This window comes from Hoplias malabaricus, chromosome 3, assembly GCF_029633855.1.
Source record: "Hoplias malabaricus isolate fHopMal1 chromosome 3, fHopMal1.hap1, whole genome shotgun sequence".
Taxonomy (NCBI): Eukaryota; Metazoa; Chordata; class Actinopteri; order Characiformes; family Erythrinidae; genus Hoplias; species Hoplias malabaricus.
This window is the reverse complement of record NC_089802.1, coordinates 36,335,515-36,357,306: the sequence shown is the minus strand read 5'-3', so window position 1 is coordinate 36,357,306 and position 21,792 is coordinate 36,335,515. Positions and strand designations below refer to the sequence as shown.

The 21,792-nt window shown below is 40.1% G+C and overlaps 2 protein-coding genes across 6 annotated transcripts in view; both read right to left on the bottom strand.

The window, feature by feature from the left end:
* The window catches only part of csnk1e (casein kinase 1, epsilon), a 39,215-nt gene extending 31,804 nt beyond the window's left edge, over positions 1–7,411 (bottom strand). For both annotated transcript variants that reach the window (XM_066665756.1, XM_066665757.1), the window contains exons 1-7: positions 7,191–7,411; positions 5,915–6,010; positions 5,637–5,747; positions 5,392–5,540; positions 4,224–4,452; positions 2,496–2,666; positions 1,857–2,005 (exon numbers count right to left, since the gene is read on the bottom strand). In XM_066665756.1, coding sequence (XP_066521853.1) covers positions 1,857–2,005; positions 2,496–2,666; positions 4,224–4,452; positions 5,392–5,540; positions 5,637–5,747; positions 5,915–5,990 — 885 coding nt within the window. In that variant the 5' untranslated portion in view covers positions 5,991–6,010; positions 7,191–7,411. The remainder of the gene's footprint in view (positions 1–1,856; positions 2,006–2,495; positions 2,667–4,223; positions 4,453–5,391; positions 5,541–5,636; positions 5,748–5,914; positions 6,011–7,190) is intronic.
* A 713-nt stretch (positions 7,412–8,124) lies between these two features.
* The window catches only part of tnrc6ba (trinucleotide repeat containing adaptor 6Ba), a 38,534-nt gene continuing 24,866 nt past the window's right edge, over positions 8,125–21,792 (bottom strand). For 3 of the 4 annotated variants that reach the window (XM_066665754.1, XM_066665751.1, XM_066665753.1), the window contains exons 11-21: positions 20,679–20,822; positions 15,381–15,479; positions 13,335–13,530; positions 12,445–12,606; positions 12,195–12,359; positions 11,937–12,077; positions 11,744–11,836; positions 11,398–11,613; positions 11,126–11,190; positions 10,790–10,929; positions 8,125–10,250 (exon numbers count right to left, since the gene is read on the bottom strand). In XM_066665754.1, coding sequence (XP_066521851.1) covers positions 9,695–10,250; positions 10,790–10,929; positions 11,126–11,190; positions 11,398–11,613; positions 11,744–11,836; positions 11,937–12,077; positions 12,195–12,359; positions 12,445–12,606; positions 13,335–13,530; positions 15,381–15,479; positions 20,679–20,822 — 1,977 coding nt within the window. In that variant the 3' untranslated portion in view covers positions 8,125–9,694. Of the gene's footprint in view, positions 10,251–10,789; positions 10,930–11,125; positions 11,191–11,397; positions 11,614–11,743; positions 11,837–11,936; positions 12,078–12,194; positions 12,360–12,444; positions 12,607–13,334; positions 13,531–15,380; positions 15,480–20,678; positions 20,823–21,792 lie in introns of those variants that run through there. The other variant, XM_066665755.1, reaches the window with a different exon arrangement.

Here is a 21,792-nt window from a genome sequence, read left to right as displayed (position 1 = left end):
TTGCTGCATACTCAGTCCACTGAATTGGCCTCTGATGTCACTGGTGACTACAAAAAGCCAGTTATAACCCATTACAGCTGAAGTGAGAAAGACCCTAAAGATAACAAGTCTATGCAAAGAGGCTGAGCCAGACAATATCACAGGGTTTTCCCTCACAGTTTCTCATTGCTGGCTGATGTCATATTTAACATATCACATGCAAGACACAGTCCCCATCGACTTCATCATCATCCCCCTGGCAAAGAAAAGCCCAGTCACATGTTTTAATGACATTTTTATATCCAGCATATTAACCATAAACACAGGAGTGTTGTGTTTCATGGTCTATTGTTATTTTTGTTTGGCTATGTTGTCTCCCAGACTATCACTGAAATTTGCTGATAATACTGTGGTGATTGCTGGTGACATATCGCTGGATTGGTGACACTGTCCTGGGACAACAAACCTTCCTTAAATAATGACCTTAAACAAGACTAAATAATTAATGGTTAAACCTATAGGTGAGGAACACTACCTTTCACTGCATACACATCAGAAATGATCTAATCTGGTCAAAAACACAGTTCATCAGGTAAAGAAGACAGAGCAACATTTGTACTTCCTGAGAAGGTTGAAGACTGTTATACACACCAAAATTCATAGCCACTCCAGCAGTAACAGTTCCGTGGTGGGAACTGCTCTGCACTGGAACATGGCTCTCCAGAGGGTGAACCAAAACAAGAACAGTTTCCATTACTGAAGTACATTACAACCCCACTGCCATCAAAAAAGAACCCAAACACAATCTCTTCACACCCTTACCACCAGGGAGATGGTACAGGAGTGCAAAATCAAGAACTAAACTCATGAACAGCTTTTATGCACAGGCCACCAGATTTGTGAATGTCTCCCACTGTCCTACTAGCCATGTACTAAGATCAAACAAATGCGCATATAGTGTATGTTATATTTTGTGATATAATTTAAACTATTCATTATCTTTTATTTTAAATGCTTCAAATATTATACTTCATATGTGCATGAATAAGTCATTATACAATTTGATTTAATATTCAGCCTTTTTCTGAACTGGAATAGAAGGTATGCAGAATAATAATTTATTCACAGAATTATAATAAATTCACATTTTAGTGATACAGAGGTCAGGTGTATCCAATTTTAAGTGGGGGAAGGGGAAAACTCCCCACAGCTAGTTTCTAAAGTTGAATCATTTTCTTTTATATGGGTATTTAAATACTTTTCTCTTTCCCTATTTTGACACACCCGTTATACAAAAAATCATAAACATTTTTCAGGCAAGGTTATTTTAGTTTTAAAATGTATTAGATTTTAGTTATTTTTTTAGAGTTAAGTTATTTCTACATTTCATTTTTTATTTCACCCTTTATTTCACCCCAATACACTATGCTTCTAAGCTGGGTGGATGAAAGCTAGCAAATATTTCCTCCAAGTCATGTAATGCAAGCATATTCAAACTGCCACTATCAAAGGAGGATAAAGGTAATTGCAAATTGTGTTATATTATCTAATAGATGCCCGTATTGACTAGTGCTGCACTGAGAGTTCGGGTGAACTTGATTCTACTTATTCAGAGATAACTCACAAACTTGGGATCACTCTGTGATTAAGCACTTTAGTCACTCAGAAGCCCCAATGGTAAATGTGTTTTTCCCCCAAAGTGTATGACCAGGATGTAATATTTTTTGCGAAAAAATGTTTTTTTTTATTCCAATCAATGAGTTAATATTTCCACCCATTTAGTCTTAGCAATAGTTAATGATAACACTGTTACCAGAATATTACACATCACTAGCAATGATGTCAGAAGTTTTATGTAGATTTTGAGAGTGACATACGAATTTCAGCATGTTCCAATCAAACACGTAGTCATAGGAGAATCCCTGTCTGTGGAAGAGATTTCTGAACAGCTGTCTCAAGTAGGAATAATCAGGCTTGTCATCAAATCGCAGTGAGCGGCAGAAGTTCATGTATGTGGAGAATTCAGCTGCAGACAAAGTAAAGGAGAACATTAATTAATTAATTAAGTTTAGCCAAAGAGACATTATCACACAGAGCATTAATATCATCATCAGGGTATTTAATTAAAGTTATAATTTAGGCCTGTCACAGTTTTTGGATTGCTACTATAGATGAACGACATTTGTAAATAGCCTTTCTATTAACAATTGTTCAAAGAGCCATTTGTGTAATAGAGCAAGAAGAAATTATCACAGTGACTACTGGAAATTATGTCAGTAAAACATGTTAAACTGTACATTTTGCTGAAAGTGCTTTAATATGAAGTGAACTAGAATTCAAGGCATCTGGTGACATTTAGTGGGATGAAACCTATTAACATTTTGAAACATTATGTTAAAAACAGGGCACAATAAAAATCTAATTATTCCTGATATTCAGAAATTGAACTTGGATCATATATGAATATGAAGCATATACAACTACGCACTATTTCAGTGGTCTGTGTATTAACTCACATGGATAGCCCTTGCAAAGCACTTCAATAGGGGTTGACATTTTCTTCTCACTGATGCGCTCATATTTCTGTCGTTTTGTGGCAGCTTTCAGGCCTTGCCATGGCAGTGAGCCCAAGTTGAAATACATGAGCACATAACCAAGAGACTCCAGGTCATCCCGCCGAGATTGCTCTGTTAAAGCATTAAAGTCACATAGAAGATTATAAAACAGCTACAAGCTAAGACATATGTATGGTTGTATTTGAACCACTGTTTTTAAGTTAGTATGAATTAGTATAAAATGTAATCAAAGTAATATTTCTGTTAAAAAATTGTCAATTGCACTAACCATTTACAGATTTCATTGTCTATATTTCACTATTTTGCAAATAATTCCTCCAGCCTTAAAGTTGGGGTAGGTGATTTTTGTAGAAAGCAGTCAATGTGAATGTATACACAGAGAAAAATCTTTGTCGTGCTGATAAACATGGACATCGTTAGACCATTTTAGTGGAACTGCAAAACACCCAATTCTTTTATTTTCAACAATGGTTCTGTCTGTACTGCTTTCTTGACAGAATATGCACACGTAGTGTTGCCACCCATCTCGTAAAATACGGAATTGTCCCATATTTGGACACTAAAAGATCCAATACGGGGCGCATTTTGTTACATACATGAGGTCACACTTATGTTTGAGACAGAAACACGCAGATCTCTCAGCATGAGTGAGGGGCAGATTCTCCACGGCTCCTAAACAGAGAACATGCTTTTCATTGGTCGTCACCTTTATTTAGCCAATTAGCAGCCAGAGTTATCTGTCCATCATTCAGTGCTGCAGCCAATGGAGTCACAGTCCCTCCCACACCGGTGTGTTTTGCATCAGCGCTGAGACACTGGGAACTACAGCTCTGCTTTAGATAGAGCTAGTGTTATCTAGCTCTGCTATGAGGCAATTACCCCAGACACCCTGGTTAAATCTCAGCCTCCTTAATCATTAATCTCTAATAATGGCCCTGCCTATAAATAAATACATATAAGTCTGCTAGCTACACCACCTCAACTCATGTCCTGATTAAAGCTGATAATATATATCTTACATAATGTACAGTATATAACGACGTACGTAAATACCACCAACCAACACTCGCTCAAACTACAGTGCAGATTACGAATGAAATAAACACAGCCAGATAGTTAGCTGATGGTGTTACAAAGAAGCAGCTATTCTGGCAACATAAATGCGTAAAATAAATAATTCTGGCTTAATCCAGCTTTTTTAATGAATACTATCTCACCTACTGACTTTTGTTTCTTTAGTTGTTTATCCGCACACTCAGTGCTGCTAGTATGTATGTATGTATGCGTGTATGGGCCGGTAAGTAGATTGTCAGTTAAGACATTCAATCGTTTCCTTCAGTCTGAAAGAAATTATTGGATAAAATATTCACAGTTGTTGCTATCTTTTGGATTATATACACAACAAATCTCTTCCTCTATGTCATCAGATCTTTAAACTTACTGGCTGCTATCAGGATGTTAAGAGTAATTTGAGAAAAACAAAAATGTTTTTAAGACAAACCACCTACCCTAGCTTTAATAGTGAATTTGGTAAATATTTAAAATTATTCTGAATCACATTAAAATAATAATGTGCAACACACTGAGTCATTTGCTAAAGAAGTGCAACTGAATTGGATTGAAGATTTATACTTGTTTATACTAGTTATGCACTTAAAGCTGTCTTACCAATGCCCAGATGAGTGTTAATGGAGGCATAACGAGCAGTGCCAGTCAGGTTTTTATTCTCACGATAGGGAATGTGCTGGTGTGTGCGGGCATCACGGTACTTCTTGGCCAGACCAAAGTCAATAATGTAGACAAGGTTGCCCTTCTTGCCGAGACCCATCAAGAAGTTGTCTGGTTTAATGTCCCTATGAATGAAGTTCTTTGAGTGAATGTACTCAATGCGACTGATCTGGAGAGATGGGAATAGGAAAATTTGTGAATTATTGGATAAATATGAAAATAAATATAAAAATTATAGCATTTAGTTGTGCATTACATATAAACACTGTCATAACCAAGCCTCATACATCTACAAGTGGAAAAAACATTCTTAGCTTCAGTGTTAATTAATGTAAGAAATTATTCCTTGTAATTTTGGGGCATTTCCCTTGATCCACTTGAAATATTAAATATTCTCACAATGTAAGGGAAGGGAAGCTGGTCTTTCAAAATAACACAACCCCCCAAAAAACAGATAAAAGAAACAAGATAGAGTTTTATTTTGAAAAGCTGCATTCATAAAAACAATGGGTGCTGTATAACAGTTGGCTATGCGAAGACATTAAATTATTTTGAAAATATAATGATTCAGAAAAACATCTGCCCATTTTTAAATTGATGCCTGCAAAATGTTGGGACATGTTCCCATCCCAACTTTTTTGGAGAATATTGCTGGCATCAAAGTCAAAATGGGCAATAAACTTTCTCAATTTTAACATTTAAAATGTTGTCTTTTTCCTATTTTAAACCAGATTTGTGGTTAAATTATTTGTACATCTTCACATTTTTATTCATTTACATTTTGCACAATGACACACTAAACATTTTCATTTTAATAACTTTAATTTTATCCTTCACCATTTTACAACATACATTAAATGGTTCTTTCAGGAATCTAAATGTTTTTTTTTCTGGCATTGTTTAATGTGAACTTTTTTGTACAGTAATCCCTAAATTATTATTATATCTCATATTGCAATAGTTAAATAAAAAAATGTATCTTTGTAAAATTTAAAATATTCGACTGCCTTTGTACATTAGGTTTCACAGTTGGTGGAAGAAAAATATACTTGAAGGTATATTTTTGTATTATTTTTGTATATAAATCATTTTTGGAATATCACATTACCATCTGATCTGCAAGCAACAGAACTGTCTTCAGAGTGAATTTCCTTGAGCAGAAGTTGAACAGGTCCTCCAGACTTGGACCAAGCAGCTCCATCACCATTACATTGTAATCCCCCTCAGCACCACACCATTTAATTGATGGAATACCCACTACATGTAAAAAGAGAAACTTAGGCAAATTATTCAAATATAATTTATTGGATGTAGTCTTAAAATTAAATCTAATTTACATATCGTAATCCTTACCTCCTCCCTGCATCATCTTGTAGAATTTGCTCTCTATATGAAGTTGGGGGTGCTTGGTCTTCACACTTTCCAGCTTAATAGCCACTTCCTCTCCTGATGTAATATTGGCACCTGCCAAGAGGAAGTCTTGTGACTAACAATTTAGATATGCTAGACAACAATACACAGGGCTATACATATAATATTGGCATTACCTGATGTTAATTTACATATGGAATCAACATGGGTATTAAACATTTGTATAATTAAGGTCAGCTGTCACTCAAAGGACTACATACCAAGGTAGATGTCCCCAAAAGATCCACTTCCAATTTTCCGCCCAAGGCGGTACTTATTTCCAACACGCAACTCCATGATTTCTTTCTAATAGTTGCCTGAGAAAGAGGTGACAATATGCACCAGTTAGGTAAAATTGTCAGAGAATGGCAGAATCCATTCTTAAAATTGCTCCCATTTTTTATCTACGATTTCTCTACGTACACAAAAGGCAATATCTTAAATATTGTTCATAAATTTGTCTAAAAATTGCCTTTTGAGTACATAGAAAAATCTTAGATTTTGAGGTTAGTTCATGAAAAATGGGAGCAAAAACAAGTGTATTGCATTTATATTTTTGTTCTGTATAATTGAGCAACACAAAATGTACAAGTCATACTTAGTACACAAAAATTACATGGCCTAAATATTTTGGCCACAAGCTCATCCAACATTTCTTCTGAAATTAAGGGTATTAATATGTTGATTATATTTCTCATTGCCATAACACCCTTTAATCCTTTAGGAAGGCTTTAGACTCAATGATGGAATATTTCTGTGAGGATTTGATATGTATAATAATGATGTCAGGTATCTATACTCCTAATTAGTATTAAGCATGATGTCTAGAAGCTCACATGCATTTCATTTCATGCTTTTCCACGGAGATCACACATGTTCTGCAAGCTTAATTGAATGTTTGGGTACTTTAGACCTAAATTATCTGAATTCGTAAATTACAAGGAGTGTCCTAAAACGTTTTGGCATATGGTGTAGGCCTATTTAAAGTGTGCTTTCTCATGTTACCAATATTTCAGATATGTGTAAAAATAATATGTGCATCATTACAGCCCTATAGTTTTATAAGTAACAAACCAACACAACAACTACAAAAAAAAAACAACATAAAAAATAAACAAACGATCTGAGCTCAGTGTACCATTGCGTGACAGAAAAAAAAATACTCCCCGCCTAGAAAGTCACCACTACACAAACACATCTCGTTATTCTCATTTCGTCTTTCGAGTGCTGAGAATAAAGGATTTAAGAATTAAACGGATTTTCTTTAATCCATCGCTGACGTGCTACTGCGTTTGCATAACGTACATAAGAGTTTCTCCAGTAGGCCAAGCTGAAGGAGCCAGTGGCCGCGACGGTGGTTAGAGAGCCGCCGCCCTACACTTTTCCACACTCTAGATTTAAACACCACGTCCCAGTTGAGATTGTTTTCCATCTACGAAAGTGTACACCCACAACTTAAGTTCCAATATCACAATAACCCATGACCACGACCCCTACCTGATGAAGAGAACGCGGCGTTGTGTTTTTTTTCCAGCCTCACGTTCAGGACCCTGGAGAGCGACGGGTTGCAGTATAATTTAAGCCGGTTCATTCCAGTGAGATATTTACCGCGGCTCTTTGGAGAAGGAAATTCCAAAATCCTGCTCTAAAACGCTGTTTCTCGGAGTGACCCACTTGCGTTAGCAAAGCTAGCGCGAGCCCTGCCCGTCCGCCTGCCTTGTTTTGTATCCCAGCGCACTCTGATTACTAAAATGATGTCATTCATAACCGAGCTAAAGGACCCGGATCATTGTAGGAAACTACACGAACAGACCGCTTTGACCGCGTCTTTACATCCAATACCGTAACTAATTTTTATATAACATATATAATTATTACTATTATATAATTTCTGTCCACTAAACATCTTTTACTAAATACCAAACATTTCTCTATTAACTGGAATTTGTTTTCCGCTTTATTAACATTACAGCCTCTTCAAAGCTTTGCACTGTGATAGGAAGAACGTTGATATGAGATCTGGATTTTGTTAAGCCATAAAAATATTTAGCAATGTCTTGATCTTTGGATCACGAAAGCCATCCCAAACACATCCCAAAGTATCGGACACTCCGTTTCACTGGGCTCTTCAGATTGTTCAGTTTAATTTGTGATTTATTACCAATGTAGTTAAATTTTGTGCACTAAGTATCTGAAAGCCCCAACCACAAGCGCCAGCAATCTTTTTGCTGTACAATGTTGACTACTGATAGTTCTTCAGTTTCTATATTGTTCTTGTATATGCGCATCAACTTTCTCCATTTCTCCAACACTTGTTTAGAATTGGTCTCCTTAAAAAGGATTCTAGTTATTAGCCATATACTGCATACCTTATCAGGGACAACATATTCCAGGTTTGTAATCATAAACGAACATCGGGCTGATGGCCTGGACACATTTATTTTATTATGGAAAACAGACCAATCGAAGGTTTTGAACATGTGACATCAAAATCATTTATTCAACCTTTATTGTCTTTTCTTCTGTTAAATTAATGTTCCTTTTTCTTTGTAAAATCAGAAAACAAACAACAGGAGAGATAAAGCCTGTCTTAATTTAAAATGGTTCACAACAACAACAACAAAAAAAAAAATAAAATAAAATAAACGGGTAACTTTTAAGTATTTCTATTACATCCATCCAGCTCAGCTTGGTACAATATGTTTGGCATGTCTCTGTATGAATGCCTTCAGTTGGTTCTTTCTCTTCTTAAAAAAAAAAGCTTTTAATATTATTGCAATTCAGACATAAAACAAAAAGTCTGCTAAAAACACAACATAAGAACTATTCATTAGTGCCATTCTTTAACTTTCCATTTGCACGTCGGTGCACAGAAATATCTGCATACATTTGTCCAGCACAGATGCCAAAGAAAGAAATAAGCGTATCTCACACATTTCTCCCCAAAAACCAGCAAAATATTAGCACATCACACTTCATAAATCTCTCAATGACACATTCACAGTTGCCACACTAATGCTTGATTTCACCTCCATTAAGGATTCTCATGCACACATAGGCCAAAATGGTGCCTTATACAGCTAATAAACATCGAAATGATTGTAGTTATGATAAACTTGATTGAGTAGGTATAAAACAAAACAAAAAAAAGAAAAAGAACGAGGTCAGCATATTAAGGAAGAAAGACATCTCTGGATTCCACTGTTCCACGTATGAAATAAAGACAAGATACAGTCAGACATCAGAACAGCGTGGCTGAGTGTGTTTGATTTGGCCAATAATGGGAGCTGTAACATAAATAATCCTCTATACCAAGTGTTGAACATCTCACAGAACATTTTATGATGCATATATACTTGTCCTTTTTTTTTCCTTAGAGTACATGCCTGAGTGATGCTGCCTCAGTACGCAAGTGTGAAAGGATCCGTTTGAGTTTGTGTTGAAGTCCAACTGTTTTATCATTTTGTTCAAGTCTTACTGTAAGTCTTCATTTAAGGAACGAGGGATGTGTAGGCATGTGCGTCTATATCAGTCAGCAGCTTTGCACTGCAAATACTTATGGAGAAAAAGTTACCATACTCCACTATCTCCTACTCTGGAGATTATAATGAATTTTGGATTACGGAGAGCAGGGTCTGGAACAGAGTTCCTGTGTGAAACTGTTTAACAGTGCATGTACAACTGTAACCAGTGCTGTCTGCAACTTTCACCGATAATGCATTTTAGTATTTGTAATAACATTTGTGTTTGTCAATGTGTGTGTGCCATGAATGAGTGCTTGTATTGGTCTCTTTTTTCGTATGTAATTCTATTGTTGATGCGTTTACTAATCATTTTACATTAATGTATTTGGTGTCTATCCACTGAGGGAATATAAGCACATTTCCATTTCTGAGTGCCTATATACCTAGATTTTATTTGTAACCGTGGATATACATGTGTTTTCATTGTACACATTTTGGCTGTGTGCGCCATTGGTGTGTGTGTATTTTTTGTGTCGGTCAGATGGTGTCTGACCCTCCACCCAAGAGATCTCCAGGCAATAGTGCTGCAGGGCTGCTCATTTGGTGCCGTTCCTCCAAAGCTGAAGACCCCCACAGGCTGCTGCTGGGGTACCCTGATGCCACTCCACCCCACAGCCCATGCCTAGCCGGCTCCACGCCCACTGTGTTGCTTCCCAATCCCGCTCCACCTGCACCATTACTCCACTGGGCAAAAATGCTCAGGCCAGGGCCCTGGGCAGAGACTTGGTCAGAGCTTCCAGTACCTTCTAAACTCTGCCAGTTGGAGCCTGAAGGTCCGCCTGTGCCCCCGTTGTTAATAGTACTTCCACCTCCAGGCCGCTCTCTTTCCCCACTGGAGGAGTTGCTGGTACTACCAGCACCTACCCCTCCAGCAGAGGATGAACCAACTGCTCCTGCTGGGCCAGCAACAACTCCACTTGCACTGCCTCCACTGGTGCTCCCCGCCCCTCCTGCCTGGGAATGTGCAAAATATCGAGCAACCTCTTCCTCACTCACAAACTCAGCCAGGATTGTGGTGTTACCCAGAACACACCTGCGGGGAAAAAAATTGTTGGTACATTAACCATAACATATTTCTCTTTTTTCACAAGTTAACTGCTTTCTAGGGTCTTAATGAAATGCCTATGACATCCTTTGGTCAGCTCTCATTTCCAGCATTTTTGCTCAGTTTTCTTATTTCTCCACTGTGTGTGTGTGTGTGTATTTCATCTATCTATTATTTATTTAAGAGACTAACATCAGATTTTGTGCTCTTACTTACAAATGTGTCTGGATTAGAGATTTCAGAATTACGCAGCACACAAAACCTAACTGGGGTGTTTTATTTTATAGTGTGAGGTGGAAGGCACTGAAGATTCCCAACTCTAGGCACAAACACTATGCTTTTGAGATTTGTACTTATTACAAACGTTCTGTGAATTCTTTCCTCCCCTTACTAATTTGCTAGAAGTAAATCAGCTAAAACAGAGTTTTAAATCCAATACAATACAAATTGAAAATTCAATACAAATCCTTGTTTCATCAATACAAATTATTATGAAGAATAAATGTACAAGTAATAAGGCAACCTACATGTGCAGGGCACTCTGAGCTTTGGCTGCTTCTTGGCGAGTACTGTAGCGAATCAGAGCACTGCCCTGTGTTAGTCCAAGGTGAAAGGTCAACAATGGCCCATGCTGCATACAAATTGTACGCAGGGTGGACCCATCAATCTAAAGCGTGAAAGATTAAATCAAGTGTGTAAGATTATATCAAGAAGCCTGAAGAAGCCCTAAAACATACTTAAAATAGATCACCATTTAGACAGTGTTTTCAGGTTTGTTTTACCTTCTGAGAGGCTGCCAATCAAATCAGAAAACCAAAAGCATCTCCCGTTCACCCCCAAGTAATGCAAGTAATTTAGCTTACCTGGGGAGTAAGATTACTCAGCACCAGCCAGCAACTTCCCCTTGATCCATCACTCCATGCAGATCCTATTAAAAGATGCACACACACATACAGACCCAATAATTAATGAATTTCCAGGAAATCAACTTCCATAATCTGATATTCTGATATTCCTGAGAAACTAACAAACAACAAAAATGCTAAAACTCCTGAATAAACAGTTTACTAAATGCATAAATACAAGCAAAGTTGCACTTTTCGGCAAAGGGTTAGACTTGAAATTAGGATGTTACCAGGCCCATATCTGCTTTCTTGGCTACCTCCAGAGCCACCCCATCCCCTGCCTAATCGCGTTCCCCCTCCCACCCAAGGAGATGTGGAGGACTGTTTCTGATGTGTCAGTCCAGGAGGTGGTCGTGGCAGCTGAGAAGTGTTTCGATTGGATTTCCAAGGCTTATTGTGTCCAATGGGCTCAGGGGGCCAACTTGGCTTATACTCTGGATACTTAGCTGTTGGTACACAACACAAAATAAATCAAATATACTAAGAATTTGTCACATGGTTTTAATGAACAGCTTGAGGTATAAGCCAAATGAAATATCAAGAACAGAGTAACAGAAAATTGTACTTTTGTGTTACCTGGATTGTGTGCATTGCTGAGGGGGCTGTCTGAGGCACTGTAGGGCCAGGCACCAGGTGAAGGCAGCAAGGTGTTTATGGAGGAGTTTGATTCTGAACGACCAAAAGTGTAAATTTAATTAGCATAAAAAATTAATTTGCATTAACTTATGTCATAAGAGGCCTGATCTGTGCTTGTTGTGAGTATATGTACCTGTGTTATCTCTCAGCAATCGGTGCTCAGAATCATTGATGACTGACATTGAAGAGCTAAGCATACTTCCAGGGGTCATGTAGGGGTCAGACTCAGTGTCAACATTCTGCATTCCCTTCCAAGGCACCCCTGGCTGGAATTCTACACAAAACCAATAAAACAAATGGTAACACTATATATATCTTACTTTCTAAAGCATTATCAGGAGCAAATACTAAGTACTGTTTTTTTTTTTGCTATTTAGGAAATAAAATTTACCTGGAGGCCAGGTTGATGTGCCTGTTTTAGTTCCAATCTTGTTCCTAGGACTTCTCTGCCAGCTGTCTGAAGACCCATGGAGAGGCACACCCATACCTTCTACACCCAGCATCTCATATTGAGAGTATGTGGAGCTGGCACTCTTCAAAGGAGCAGCAATGGGGCCTAGAAATATATGCACAAACAATGAAAGGTGGTTTAAAAAATATCCTCACAGCTAAAGCAACATATTGCCTGACTGATTGCTCACCATTTTTGTGAAGGGCACTGTCTGGAGAGGAAGGGGCCGGTGAGTGACCTTCCATCATCCATTTAAAGCGGGATTGCTGTCCCCCGCCTTCTTTCAGTCCTGTTGAACTACCAACCATGGGACCCAACTCAAGACCAGAGAGATTCACAGCAGAACTAAACCCTAAGGCCAACAATATAAGATGTTAATTATGCAAGCAAATATTTCAGACACTTTCTGGATGGACATTAAACGGGACATTAGACGCCTTTTTGTATGCACAGTACTCTTGGGTTTTATTGAAACATCTATGACATGTTTTGATCAAAATACAAAAAGGATCATACAACACAGCACATTTCTTACTTTATCTAAACATCCAGATCAGAATGACCAGTTTCAATGCCTGTTCCTTTAAACAAAAATGAGGTACTCCAAACACCAGAACATAGCCGTGAGGTGCGAGGACCATAAAGGCTGTTATTTAATTTAAACTAAAAACAGCTTGTTTTATTCTGTTTCCAGTCTTGGCCAGATCAAGATTGGTTGTTTTATTTCAGTTTGTGATTTAGCAGGTCCTTCATACATACAAAAAAGTATGTGCTAATGCTCTCAAAAATTTTTCATTTATTTATTTATTTTTAAATATGTACCCTGTAAGTGTCACTAACAGAGAATTTAACAATCACCATTTTTAAAAGCCTGCAATAAGGACAATGCAGCAATACAGGTAACTAAATCATTAAAAACCACACCATATGAAAAGAAAATACACCACATTTTCTCCAGCAGAATGCGTTATGGTTTCTCTGTCTGTTTTTGAGTCTCTTTCCCTTACATTTTAATTATGAAATGCCTCACTGTCTTCCGAATGTCCCTAGTTAGAAAATACCAAAACAAGCTGAGCTCACCTGAAAATGCAGGTGATGGTTTCTGATGCAGATCAGCTACTGAGATAGGGTGTGAGAGGGAGTCAGAAAGGGGTAATTTTTGGCCACCACTACTAAGGTGATTGGGGGACAGCTTAGAAGTTCCAACCGCACTGCCCACTTGTTGCTGCTGCTGTTGTTGCCTCTGCTGCTGGAGAACAGCCATGATTCTTGCAAGCTATGAAAGAAAAACATAGCATTGTGACATGATTAACTTTAGAAATTTTGGTCTATCTCGAATTTATATAAACTACTCTGAGCAGACCACATATTCTCACTAGGATGGGACCAAACATATTACAGAGAAAAGCCTCTATGGCAGGCCTATTTAGTTTGAAAGTAAAGGTTCAACTAGTTTTTAATAATTAGTGGCAATCATTAATTGGGTAGTACACATTTAAGTCATGAACAAAGATCCTGGAAGGTCTTGACTGGCAGACTTCATTCTGTGTGGAATGTGAGTAATGTCTCAGTTCACTGCTGTTCACTTTGCTGACATTCAACTGTGCAACAATGCACAGCTCAAATCACTTCATCGGGTTGGCCGCTGACACAACCCTGGTGGGTCTAGTAACTAACATACTTGCGTAAAATCAACAACTTGTCTCTGAATATGGACAAAATTAAAGAGTTGGTTGTCCTCAGAGGAACAGGGCAAGATCATCCTTTACTGAACAAAAGTTTTAACTTTTGTAATTACACAAGTGGATCTTAATTGTTACTTTATAGTTGTGATAACATTCTCATCTAATTACAGACATGTAATTACATTAGTTATCAGACTGGAACAAGATTTTTTTTTTTTGTTCCAGAAGCCTTTTCTGGCAGGTATGTATTAACTTACATAAAGACCTTACACTGGAGCTGCCACAGTTTCTAACATTTAGCTAATATTTATGTTATTGTTGAGACATTGTAACCAGTTTCAGCTTTAAACCATTCTGTAATATGATAGTACAGCGGATGTCCATAATTTCAAAATGTAACATTTATGAAGTTACATTATTTTTACCCCTAAGCAATGTCTATATTACCACTCAATTATTACACAGTACCTACATAACTACATAGGAACTGTCCACTTGAGTAATTACAAAAGATAAAACAAGTCGATACACATGAATGTGTATGTCTTTGCCCTAACTCCGGCCGTCCCCCTAATTCTGGCCACTGTCATATATGGTGCAATTCCGCTCTCTCTCTTCGCCAATTGCAGTGGGTAAAACAATAAAACGCAAGTTCAAGCCTTAGTAGGGCATTTAAACATCAGTCTTGCAAGAAATCACACATCTAAACAATATTTAAGTATCTCTAACAGTGTTGTAATTCTTTGTGTGCAAAACTGCATGGAGAACACAACACATTTCCATTTCATGAGAGATATTTCCCTCAGTGTAAAAATTACCTTACCGGTTAGCTTCATTTTCTCTGAGGGGAAAATCTACCGCCATTGTAATCCTTACATGTAAAGTACAGATACCAACACAGGACAAACGTAATCTCATTGTGAACCTCTCAAAACCACTGAATGTGGTAGCAACTGTCTCGTTTGACTGTCACAAGCAGGGGAGGTGGCCAAAGTTAGGGGGCACCAACAATCTTAGCAGTATTGGCACCTACTTAAACAAAAGCGTTTTTATCTAAAAACATATTTTCTTTCAAAGTCAAGCAGGTCTTGGACATTAATCTACACATATCTGACTCCTGAAAAATGTTGATTTGAGTGAGTAAAGTACTTCTATTTATTTACAGTTAGCTAAGATTCCCAATATTGTAATTAAAGTGGCCGGAGCTTGGTGTAACTTCGCTAACTACATAAACTTGATTAATTTAATCCATCTGTAACAGGTACTAAATCGTCAGTAGTTACATTGCTGTTGCATGTTATGCTACACAATTATTAGAGACACTTAATATAAAATGGGACCACACTGGGTAGTACAGCAGCATTAAGTGATGCAAGACAGACTAGTTACCAGCACCTTACTGTTGTCTTGTAGTGTTCACGATTGTGACAGTGGTCCATACCTGTTGTGGGTCTGCCTGCTGACGCACATTTTGAGGGAATTTACGCTGGTTCTGCAGGAGCTGCTGCTGTGGTTGTTGCTGCAGGAGCAGCTGACATGCCTGTAAAGAAGTCAGAGAATGAGTAAGAGCTTATTTCAAGCTAAATAAAAATCATACAGAACATCTCACGTTTTTAATTTGATTTATGATAAAAGTCACCTCCTCAAAAAAGGGAGTATTTACACATGATAACAAGCATTTTTAGTGACTGAATCAAATATCATTTGTCCACATGAAAAGCCATGGATGCACAGATGCCACTTCTTCCCTTTCCAATTCTGATACCAGATGTTCAAGTATCTGCTGATACCAATACCAAATTTATCACACAACTCTATGATGTTATAAATCCTGATATTTGCAGCTTCCACATAGTACAGATTTTATTTTGGTAATCAGTGTTTTGTATCCCATATACATAATAAGCTTGAAAGAACAGAATTTACTGGTTAAGTAACTGCACACAACAACACTAATTCCTGAGGCTCTCAATAAATGCAACACCCCCAACCATAATCAGGCTTTCCAGCTCTAAAAACAGAGCGCTGCTCCAAAAAAAACCACATTCTACCCATATTCAGGCTCACTGAAGTCATGAATGAAGTTTGAATTAAGTCCAACACTCTACATTCTAAATAAATCTACTTACAATGAAGCACACAGTGTATAGTCACACAGTAATTATATTGCAATTTTTTTTTTTGGATAATAGGAAATTTTCAGGTCTTTGAGATTCTGCTTATACTTAAGTCCTTACTGGGAAAACAATCCAGAGAATAGTACATGTTTAAATGTGTCCCCTCCTCCTTGGATCACCACCTTAACGTGGTGGAGGGGTTTGCGTGCCTGCGTGAGCCTAGGAGCTATGTTGTCGGGGGCAATAGCCCCTGGTAGGGTCTCCCAAGGCAAATTGGTCCTAGGTGATGGGCCAGACAAAGAGTGATCCATAAAGACACAGATGAAAACGATAACGAGGACACAGCCTCCCTTGCCCGGAGCAGGGTTACCGGGGCCTCACCCTGGAGCCAGGCCTGGGGGAGGGGCTCCTTGGCGAGCGCCTGGTGGCCGGACTTTCACCTATGGAGTCCGGCCGGGCTTAGCCCGAAGGGGATACATGGGTCCACTCTCCCATGGGCCCACCACCTGTGGGAGAGGTAGTAATCCGGGTCTGGTGCATTGTGGATCGGGTGGTGGTCGGGGTCGGGGGCCCTGGCGTTCCGATCCTCGGTTACTGAAACTGGCTTTTGGAACATGGAACGTAACCTCTCTGGTGGGAAAAGAGCCTGAGCTGGTGCGCGAGGTTAAGAGGTACCGACTAGATATAGTTGGGCTCACCTCGACACACAGTATGGGCTCTCGAACCAATCTCCTCGAGAGGGGCTGGATGCTCTTTCACTCTGGAGTTGCCCAGGGTGAGAGGCGTAAGGCAGGTGTGGGCTTACTCATAGCCCCCCGGCTTAGCGCCTGTACGTTGGGGTTTACCCCAGTGGACGAGAGGGTAATTTCCCTGCGCCTTCGGGTTGGGGAAATGGCTCTGACTGTTGATTGTGCTTATGCACCGAACAGCAGTTCAGAGTACCATGCCTTCTTGGGGACCCTAGAGGGAGTGCTGGAGAACACTCATTCTGGGGACTCCATTGTTCTGCTGGGGGACTTCAACGCTCACGTGGGTAATGACAGTGAGACCTGGAGGGGCGTGATTGGGAGGAACGGCCCTGCTGATCTGAACCCGAGTGGTGTTCAGTTATTGGATTTCTGTGCTCGTCACAGTTTGTCCATTACGAACACCATGTTCGAACATAAGGGTGTCCACAAGTACACCTGGCATCAGGACACCCTAGGCCGCATTTCGATGATCGATTTTATAGTCGTATCATCTGACCTGCGGCCATATGTTCTGGACACTCGGGTGAAGAGAGGCGCTGAGCTGTCAACTGATCACCACCTTGTGGTGTGTTGGATCAGATGGCGGGGGAGGATGCCGGACAGACCTGGCAGGCCCACACGTGTGCTGAGGGTTTGCTGGGAACGTTTGGCAGAGGAACCTGTCAGAAAGATCTTCAACTCCCACATCCGGCAGAGCTTCGACTGCATCCCGGGTGAGGCCGGTGACATTGAGTCCGAGTGGGCCATGTTCCGGACCTCCATTGTTGAGGCGGCTGAACGGAGCTGTGGCTGCAAGGTTGTCGGTGCCTGTCGGGGTGGCAATCCCCGCACTCGGTGGTGGACACCCCGGGTGAGGGGGGTTGTCAAGCTGAAGAAAGAGTCCTATCGAGCCTGGTTGGCTCAGGGGACTCCGGAGGCAGCCGACAGGTACCGAGGAGCCAAGCGGCTCACAGCCTCGGCAGTCGCTGAGGCAAAAACTCGGGTGTGGGAGGAGTTCGGTGAGAACATGGAAAACGACTTTCGGTCGGCTCCGAGAAGTTTCTGGCAAACCGTCAGGCGACTCAGGAGGGGAAAGCGGTTTTCCACCAACACTGTATATGGTGGGGGTGGGGAACTGTTGACCTCGACTGGGGACGTCACCAGACGGTGGAAGGAATACTTCGAGGATCTTCTCAATCCCACCAGCACGTCTTCCGCAGAGGAAGCAGAGCTTGGGGACCCCGGGGGGGGGGGGGCTCGTCTATCACTGGGCTGAAGTGGCCAAGGTGGTAGTGAAACTCCTTGGCGGTAGGGCCCCGGGGGTGGATGAGGTTCACCCCGGGTTCCTCAAGGCTCTGGATGTTGTGGGGCTGTCCTGGTTGACACGTCTTTGCAACATCGCGTGGACATCGGGGGCAGTGCCTCTGGACTGGCAGACTGGGGTGGTGGTTCCCCTTTTTAAAAAGGGGGATCGGAGGGTGTGTTCCAACTATAGGGCAATCACACTCCTCAGCCTCCCCGGTAAGGTCTATGCGGGGGTACTGGAGAAGAGAGTCAGACCGATAGTTGAACCTCGGATCCAGGAGGAACAATGCGGATTCCGCCCCGGTCGTGGAACACAGGACCAGCTCTTTACCCTCGCTAGGATCCTGGAGGGTGCATGGGAGTTTGCTCAACAAGTCTACATGTGTTTTGTGGATCTGGAGAAGGCATTCGACCGTGTCCCTCGGGGTATTCTGTGGGTGGTGCTAAGGGAGTATGGGGTACTGGGCTCTTTGTTACGAGCTATCCAGTCCCTGTACAAACAGAGCAGGAGTCTGGTTCGTATGGCTGGCAGTAAGTCCGACTGGTTTCCAGTCGGAGTTGGACTCCGTCAGGGCTGCCCGTTGTCACCGGTTCTGTTCACAATTTTTATGGACAGAATTTCTCGGCGTAGCCAAGTGGCGGAGGGTGTCCGGTTTGGTGGTCTCAGGATCCCATGTCTGCTTTTTGCAGATGATGTGGTCTTGTTGGCTTCATCGAGCCGGGACCTCCAGCTCTTGCTGGACCAGTTTGCAGCCGAGTGTGAAGCGGTAGGGATGAGGATCAGTACCTCCAAGTCCGAGTCCATGGTACTCAGTCGGAAAAGGGTGGAGTGCTCTCTCCAGGTTGGAAGTGAGATCCTGCCTCAAGTGGAGGAGTTTAAATACCTCGGGGTCTTGTTCACGAGTGAGGGAAAGATGGAGCGTGAGATTGACAGGCGGATCGGTGCAGCGTCAGCAGTAATGCAGGCTCTGTACCGGTCCGTTGTGGTGAAGAAAGAGCTGAGCAGAAAAGCAAAGCTCTCAATTTACCGGTCAATCTACGTCCCAACCCTCACCTATGGTCACGAGCTTTGGGTAGTGACCGAAAGAACGAGATCGCGGGTAAAAGCGGCTGAAATGAGTTTTCTCCGCAGGATGTCTGGACTCTCCCTTAGAGACACGGTTAGGAGCTCGGACATCCGGGAGAGACTCGGAGTGAAGCCGCTGCTCCTCCACATCGAGAGGAGCCAGTTGAGGTGGTTCGGGCATCTGGTTCGGATGCCTCCTGGACGCCTTCCTGGAGAGGTGTTCCGGGCATGTCCAACGGGGAGGAGGCCCCGGGGCAGACCAAGAACACGCTGGAGAGTCTATATGTCTCGACTGGCCTGGGAACGCCTCGGTATACCCCCGGAGGAGCTGGCGTCGGTGGCTGGGGAGAGGGAGGTCTGGGTTTCTTTGCTCCGACTGCTTCCCCCGCGACCCGGATAAGCGGTGGATAATGAATGAATGAATGAATAAATAAATGTGTGTGATATTGTAAATTAGTCCAAAATTAAGGATGCAGAGCTTGTGGGTTTATGTGGCTTTCTTGTAAATTCTCACAACACAGAACCCATACATTCTTTACAAACGTGATGCAGATAAACAGGACAGGATTCCTCACCCATATTTCTTTAATTATAATGGCTAAATGGGACCCAAAATTTCAAAGACAATAATAAAACAATTGAAACCTCCCAGTTTTGGTTGGAGTTGTGTATTTATAATTAATGAGCTGTGGATTTGTGTAAATTTGCCTTTACTCCCCATAACTAAAAATGCCAAGATGTAATAATTCAATTTTTTCTTTTGTTTTTTCATATTATACTAATCATTTGGAATATACTGGGACATTTCTGATGCAGATCATTCTCTGCATGTTTAAAATGTTTATTTCCAAGGTGGAGAATGGATCCAATATCAACATCGGGTCTGAAATAGACACCAAACAGAGGGACAGACCCATATTCCATTCAGCGTGAGAGAGAGAGGACGTTTAAGTCTTTATGTAAAATTATTGGTTGTTGCAACGCAGAAATCAGATTACTCACAAAATCTGCAGTTATCAAATTATTAAGTGTATATAAATGCTTGTATACAAAAGTTTGGCCCACCACTGATAACAGCATGTGAAAACCCATTTTTACAGTCTGTTAGAGAAAGTAAATGGAACTGATGTATGCACAGGGATGCTTTTCCATGGGAAAGTAAAATCTGATATTTTCTGCTGAGGCTTGGGAACACACAACTCAGAAAGTATCCAGATACAAATAATTCTAATTTGTAGTTCTTGAAATCCTAAATATAGTTTAGCAATGTCCATGCGCAAATACACTAGTTTGTTCCACATTTAAGTGATTTGTCTGACCAAAATAACCTCCAAATTATGCTGGTCTCCAATCATCCAGGTCCAGAATTGAGTTTATAAATTCCACGCTCTATTAAAAAAAAAAAAAAAAAAATATATATATATATATATATATATATATATATATATATATATATATATATATATATATATATATATATATATATATACCATTCTTAATGTTATAACATTTACAACACTCACCAGCTGGAACTGGATGTGAGGGGGATAGATGCTGCTTAGCATGGCAATGTGCTGTGGGGAAAGCTGAGGAGGGAAAACCCCTCCACCCACTCCTCCAACACCCCCACTCGGAGGAGGCATCTGCTTCAGAACAGAGCCTGACACCTGAATAGCAACACAGTAAATAATAAAGTCAAGATTTCGTTTGCAGAAAGTTCCAATTTATCATTAATCAAATACATAAGATCAGATGTAAATATAGTTTAAATAAAAAAAAATTATAGTGTTAATATTTTAGCAAATATCTTGAAGTCTGAAATTAAATGCTTATACATGTTTTATTCAATTTTTACAAATCATGCAAACTACATTCAAAAGGGGAAAAAACAAACAAACAAACAAAAAAAACAAGCCTTCATGATGATTGTGGGATATATGCTTTTTTATATCATTGCTCATTAAATGAGGCTTTTAGCTCTAACGTTGTGCTGAGCTGACATGCACGTAAAGTGGGAACATCAGAGATCATTTTGTAAGAACATCAGCATGACAGTATTCCAGTAGTACTGTTTACTTTTGCCCCTACAAATGCATGATTTTGATTAATTTTCTAAAACTTTCTTTCACAGCCCCTGGATAAAACATCAGCACCACTGCTGCTATGGTAACACAAATTTACACAAACAGCCAGGCTAGCAATTACTGGGTTTTATTCCAGTGGTAAGATACATATAATGACTATTTAATTTGTTTAAGTTTTAAATCAAGTACTTGAACAACAACATAGATTCTCCAGTTTAGGGGAAAGGTTGCTATGAAATACAGTGATTAAAAAAAGCATCTGATTAAATGGTCTATCATTATTAATACCATAACATTGATGTAGACATTTAACGTATGTCAGTATTATCATTATTTTAATGCATTTTGAACATCTTTATCTAGATGAGGCAAAGTGGTGTAAAAGCTTTTTTCCACAACAAGAATGCAAAGCCATGTACACTCCAGGGAGCTGCTGAAAATGTCTACCCACATCATACAGATTGAGACCCGTTGCTATCACTCATCAACATATGATCAACATATTTCATACAGGACATATTTTATGTGGAAATGTTAAGGGATTATCATTTAA